The 6,766-nt window shown below is 42.6% G+C and overlaps 1 protein-coding gene across 5 annotated transcripts in view; it reads left to right on the forward strand.

Annotated features, from left to right (window-relative positions):
* The window catches only part of xylb (xylulokinase homolog (H. influenzae)), a 37,607-nt gene extending 36,309 nt beyond the window's left edge, over positions 1 to 1,298 (forward strand). For all 5 annotated transcript variants that reach the window (XM_015056636.1, XM_015056635.1, XM_015056638.1 and 2 more), the window contains 2 exons: positions 695 to 789; positions 1,064 to 1,298. In XM_015056636.1, the coding sequence (XP_014912122.1) occupies positions 695 to 789; positions 1,064 to 1,132 (164 nt within the window). In that variant the 3' untranslated portion in view covers positions 1,133 to 1,298. The remainder of the gene's footprint in view (positions 1 to 694; positions 790 to 1,063) is intronic.
* Positions 1,299 to 6,766: the final 5,468 nt, after the last annotated feature.

The following is a 6,766-nucleotide window of genomic DNA, read 5'->3' on the forward strand; positions in this document are numbered from 1 at the left end:
TGTAAAAATTTGCTATTTAAGTATTTAAACATTTTAATCCATTCTAACGGACAATGTTTTTACCTTATTTTGTACTTATTTTCTAGTATATTATGTGTTTATTGTCGTTGGTGTCAAACAGAGACCAAGTAACGGGGCATGGAAACAACTCAGGAGGCTCCTTTAGTCACCATCCGTCTCCTCCGGTAGTTTTAAGAAGCTGATCCGGAGTGAAGGCTGCAAACTTTGCTGTTAGCTTTAACTGTTAGCGACGGATATTTACAAGCCACCATCTTCTTAATTCAGGATTGTTTGGAAATTAATGAAAACTTAAAGCCCATTACATTTGGAAGACAACAATGTTCATAGTGTTGCTTTATTTGCGTCTGAAACGTCTTTCCTAGTTGTGACGGTAACTCAAAGCGGAAACCAGCAAGCTGCATTTCGCTCATGCGGATGTGACGTCAGCGCCGTATGTCCAAAGAGCCCTTGTGAAAATAAATTAGAAATTTAGAAATAAATTAGAAAATAATTTAGAAAAAAAATACTTTTGATAAAAATTTTGACAGGAAGTGGAGGATGATCGTTTTTAACTTCTTCACAGGCTTTTAATGAGGTTTTTATTAAATGGAAACTTTAATCATGAAATTGTTTTTTATTTCGACTTCAGTTGGGTCATGTGACTGAAACTCTGCCGTCTGATTGGCTGTTCCAGGTTTAGTGGCCGATTCCGGAGTCTCCTTCCTGGACCTGCTGAGGAACGCTCCAGAACCTCAGCAGGTGTGCCGCCCGCACCGCAGCGCTCCACAGGTCAGCCGCCAGGCGACGGTGGAAAACCAGTTAACAGCTGGTGTAACAACTCATTAGACCAGCTGTTAACTGGTTGAAACCTTAGAAAACCAGTAAACACGACCAGTTATCACCTGTCCTTCACCCCAGGCCCAGCTGGGAGCTCAGGTGTGTGAAGCCCCGCCTCCTGAAGCTGCGGGGTGGGGCTTCTGGTAAAGCTGGTATCTGTGGAGCAGCTGATTGGCTCTGACCTCACAGGTAAACAGGAAGTGGCATTCTTCTTCTTCTCCTCCAGGTTTACGACCCGATGTTGAGGCGCTTCGCTGAGCTGGAGCAGAAGGTTCTGGAGAAGAGCCGCTTCTGAGACTGGCCGGCCAATCAGGAGGCTGCGTTGGACCTCCTGGTTACTCTGGTGACTGGTTCTGCTCTGACTGGACGGATCCGATGGTTCTGGATCCTCCGGAGGGAAACGGGTCAAACTGATTTCTGTCGTTTCTAGTTTCTAATAATAAAATCAGATTAAAAACATCTCAGGTTCTGACCTGGTTCTGTTGTTTACTATAGATTATAATCTACAATCATCATTCAGTTTTAAACCCAGAGACTGACCTGGAGGCCCAGTTCAGGTCCGGTGTTCTGTCTGTCATACCTCGTCATAATGCGCACATCGATGTTACGTTTCTCATAAATCCATCAGACCTGTAGAAGTTTCATTTTGTGTTTTATTTCTCAGAAGTTTACGGTAAATAAAAATCCAGTTATGTCCGCGCAGCGTCCAGGAAGAGGTTTTGTTCTGCTTGTTCGGTCAGCATCCGGCTGTTCATCAGCTTTTTTAGGACGTATTCCTGCAGTTTTCTAAAGAAATATTGAAATATTAAAAAGGTAGATTAGCTGTAGGTAGTAATGGTGACGCTAAACTGGACGAATGTCTTGTTTACAGTTTGGTAAGAATATTGGAAACAGCAAAAGTCATTTATGTTAATATGTTTGATTAACATAGCACCTTAATTAAATAAAATTTACCGTAAACGTCTGAGAAATAAAACACAGGTATGACGGATTCATAAGGAATCTGCTGAGTCAGCAGTATGTGACGTAGCATCGATGTACCAGAAGGCTTGCTGGACTTACAGTATGACAGGACACCGGTTCTGGTCCATTTGGAGCAAACAGGACCTTTGTCTCATCACGGTGGGTTTCTTCAGAAACCCACCGCTTGGCTCCTCCCGAGAGAGATCCGGTCCGGTTGGGGGTCCAGTGGTTTGGATGTTGGAGGAGGAGAAGAGCAGCAGGAGGCAGGAGGACCTCCTGCTGAGCTGGAGCCATGATGCTGCTGGCTGCTCTGAGCTCATGTGAGTCTGGAGGTTCTGCTGCAGGGAACTGGACCCATTAAACTGTCACACACTCTTTAAACACACTCCTGATGCTGCACACACACAGGTTCCTCAAACAGATGGCAAACCCGCTCTGGTTCTGGTTTAAGATGAGTTCCTGCTTCGTTCCAACCGGATCAGAACCTCTGCTGGTCAGCTGGCTGATAGAGAAGATTCTCCTCATGCAGTTAAAGTTCAGGATAAACCAGCTCTGATTTTTAATAACCAGATTTTCCTTTAATGTGGAAATAAAAGAGTCGATCAGTTTCGCTCCAGATGCTGAAAACAGAACAAAGTAACATCTTCATCTTTCAGTCAGACTGTAAGTTTAGATCTTGGTGATGTATAAACCACTTTGCTACAAAAAGATCCGAAGATTTTATGTCTTTTAAAACATCAAATCCTTAATAAACTGAATTCAGTTCATATTTTTATTATCCTGAAGGACATTAACTCAGATCAAGTATCTTCAAAGTGTTGTAGCAGTCAGTATCGCAGTGAATCTCAAGAGGCCTCTGACTGAACATAGTCCTGACCTGCTAATATATCCCATATTCCACAGTAACATGTCCTGCACGGCTCCAACAGCAGCTAGCTCTGCTAACCCGCCTCCTTTGCTTTGCTGCTCCTCTTGGTAAAAGATGTTGGAGTGGAAAATATGATCCTTATGACGCGTATTAATGCCGTTGCAGATAGAAAAAAAGGAAGAGTAAATTACCGCCAAAAACTCAGAAATGTTGAAAATCTGTTGGAAACTCAGAAATGTTCATGTTTATTGTAGAAATGTTGAGTTTTCTTGCAGAAATTCTTTTTTTTTTTAACCAATGAGGCCATCGATCAGGCAGCCATGTTCCTGTGATGTCATCCTCTGGCGTTGGTTTGAAGTTCATCCAGCTTGTTCTCCTGTTGATCTTGGTGATGGATGGAGGAGACGCTCCTCTGGGATGTGGGGTCAAAGGTCAGGGATTATTGGAGCTATTAAGATGCTAATCTGAAATGCTTGTTGAGCAGCTGAAGCTCTACTGACCTTCAGGGTCGTGACCTTCAGGGTCATTCCTCCTCTGATGGAGGAGCTGAGGTGAATCGAGGGTATTGATCGGGTTGCTCTGCGGCAGCCGCAGGACCAGAACCTGTCCTGCAGATTCAACATGTTTACTGAACGTTCCTGTAAATCTGAACATCCGAACCAGAAACCAGATCAGATCCAAAACGTTTTAACCCAGGAGTCACTGGGAGGCGAGTCTCTGCTCCTCTGGTCTGCAGCTGGAGGGGAGCAGCTTCCTCTCAGGGTGCAAAACAAAGGTTCTGGACAACAGGAAGTAGAAAACAGGAAGTGGTCAGCGGCGGTCTGGATCTGTGACCAGAGCTCAACTGGAGCCGGCCGGGTTCCTGTCAAAGTTTCCTTGTTTTCATCTGAAGTCAGTGGGACAATCTGAAAGTTTTCACGCTTCAGCTGCTTTGTCTGGGATGCTTTTGTTGCTGCAGAGGTCAGAGGTCACGTCTCAGAGGCCTCAGCTTTAGTGGGCAGAGCGGAGGCTGACTGACGGATCTGATGGAGGTTCTGTTCACATGAAGCTGTTTGGGTCAAGTCCATCTGCTGGGGGGAGGGTGTGTGTGTGTGTGTGTGTGTGTGTGTGTGTGTGTGTGACGATTCGTTCCCAGGGTTTCCTCCTTCACAGGAACAGTCAGCGGCAGATGCCTCTGACTCTGTGTGACCTCTGACCCCTGCCTCAAAGCCTCCTGATGGTTTGTTGTTAGCGTCAGAGACACGGGGGTCAAAGGTCGCACTCAGACATGCTAATGTGTCTGAGTTTAAAGCTGTTCTCACTCTCTGCTGTCTTCTTGCAGCTGCCTGAGGTCGTCATGCCGACCCAACCGGGCCGACCCGGAGAACCAACAGAACTTCCACATCACCATGCCTCCACCACCGAGCCACTGGTTCCTGCCCAGAACCTGTTTGGTTCTGACTGGGCCGTGTTTCCAGACCAACTGGATCAGAGCCAGAGGAAGATGATTCTGGAAATGAAGCTTCTTCTCTTCCTCTGTTCAGTTTGAGCCTCCTGGTTCTCTTCAGGTCTTCCTCTGCTCTTACTCTGAGAAAATCAGGTTTCTGTCGTCCTGCTGCCCCCTGTGGCCGTCTGTGGTACTGCAGCACCTACCGATGGTCCAGAACAAACATTTACCAGGAAGCAGCTGATGCTTCCTCTTCATCAGAGGCAAATGGAGCGGTTATACTCTGACCTTTGGCCCCGTGACCCCATGCTGCAGGTTTGGGCCCCAACGAGGGCCCCACCAGGGAGTGCCAGTACTACAACGTGAACTATGAGGCGGAGAAGACCAACCGGAGCGGCGTGGAGGCGTGTGGAGGCGAGGAGGACAAATGGTCGCACTGTTACTGGAGGAACCAATCAGGATCCATGGAGCTGCTGAAGCCTGACCCTAAACCTTTATGTGATTTCTGAGACTTCAATAAAGATCAGATCACCATTCACACTTGTTCCATGCAGTCTTTTTCAAATTCAATTCTAATTCAAAACCACTTTATTAATCCTAATGGGAAATGAAATGCTGGTGTAACTTATTAATTCTTCAAAGAGTTACTGTAGACGGTGATGGCTGTAGGAAGGAAAGATCTTCTGCAGGGGTCTGTGAAGTGAAGTTTCACAAATCAGAAAAAGGTTTCACAAATCCCAAGCATGGATTTAAACATTCAGCTGTTGGAGTAGAATAGTCCGGTCCAGGTTTGAAGAGTCTAGGTGTTGTAGATTTGGAATTAGAGTAGATCTTGTGTGATCAAGTGTAACCTGCACAAAATAATCAACCTGTATTTTATTTTGGCGGGTCAAAATGACGGCACACTTTAAGTTCCGGGTCACAGGTGAATTCGGATGTCGTGGAAAATGGGATACCTCAAGGTAGTGCAATTAGTCCAATCTTATTTAACATAATGATTAATGACATTTTTTCTGATACAGATAAATGTATAAACTCTGCAGTGTATGCAGATGATGGGGCCAAATGGATGAGGGGGAAGAATATAAAACATGTAGGAAATATTAAGAAGGCAATTAATAAAGTAGAAAAATGGTCTTATGAATTATCAGCAAGCAGGTCTTGTTTTATGGTTGTTAGAGATAAGAGAAATACTGATACAGGAACAATGACATTATATGAACAGCCTGTGGAAATGGTTAAAGAATTTAAATATTTAGGATTATGGTTAGTTCTTATACATGGAAAACACATTTAGATAACTTAGAAACTAAATGTAAGAAAGTTATAAATCTATAAAGGCTGTGGCTGGAAATAACTAGACAGTCATTATTAAACATACATAGGGCTCTTATGAGATCAATAATCGATTATGGCAGTTTTATACATGGAGCAGCAGCTAAAACACTACAAAACACAGATGGACTGCAGAGTTGGGCTTTATATGTACAGGAGGTGAAAACGACACGTATTAACGCTCTTCTAACAGAGACTGGAGAGAGAAGAATTAAATTAGCTTTAGTTTATTGGAGGAAAATGAAAAGAGAATGTAACTTCAACTATATTACCAAACTGTTGGGGATATGCAGTTCCAGAGTTAATGGTTTTGGATGGATGATAAGTAAACTGACCAAAGTGTATGGATTAGAGGATAAGAAAATATCTCAGTTTAATCCGATTGGTGTTGTTCCTCCATGGCTGCTTCCTGAGGTTAATGTAGACATGAGATTTCTTAAAATGAAAAATGATTGGAGTTTAAATGAAATGGGGGGAAAGACTGATGTATATTTAAGAAACTCATATTATAATTACCTCAAAATTTATTCAGATGGTTCTAAAAATCTTAAAGGATGTGTGGGAATAGGAATAAATATACCAGAGTTTGAAATTCACATTTCTAAAAGATGATCAGATCACCTGTCTGTTTCCACAGCAGAAATGATGGCAGGTATATTCAGCTTACAGTGGACAGAGGAGGTTCGACCAGACAGGTGGTGGCATGCACAGGTCCTACAGCAGTTTTAGAAAGTATTCAGGGAGAAGGAAATAATAGGAAAGATTTAGTATTAGAAACTCAGCATAGTTTATATAGATTATATAGAGGTGGCATCGATGTTTGGTTCTGCTGGTACCAGTTCATGAAGGGGTAAAAGGAAATGAAAGGCAGATAAATGAGCAAAAAGGGCTTTAGAGGTGGCAACAATGATTATAATTCCTTTGGGGGAAGGGGAATCATTTATTAAGAGTAAAGAAATGGAAAAATGGTAAAAAAGGTGGAATGAAGATAAGAAAGGAGAAGATTATATAAAGTACAAAAGTCAGTATTAATTAGAAATATTAATGAGAGAAACAGAAGGGAAGAAATAATAATGTCCAGATTATGACCAGGTCATACCTATTTAAATGATATTTTATATTAAATAGGGAAGAAAAGTAATGATAAATGTGAAGGATGTGGAGAGAAAGAAAATGTAGAACATGTGAATCTGAAAGGCAGAATTTGAAAAGAATGGGAGGAAGGACAGGTCAGGCATGGAGTCTGGAAGGAATATTAGGAAATGAAGGAAACATAATGGATATTTATAGATTGAGAAAAGCATTATTTATTTTTCTTCGAAATACAAGAATAATAA

This window comes from Poecilia latipinna, unplaced genomic scaffold (assembly GCF_001443285.1).
Source record: "Poecilia latipinna isolate Pla-1442-1.1 unplaced genomic scaffold, P_latipinna-1.0 Scaffold1397, whole genome shotgun sequence".
In the NCBI taxonomy this organism is placed as follows: domain Eukaryota; kingdom Metazoa; phylum Chordata; class Actinopteri; order Cyprinodontiformes; family Poeciliidae; genus Poecilia; species Poecilia latipinna.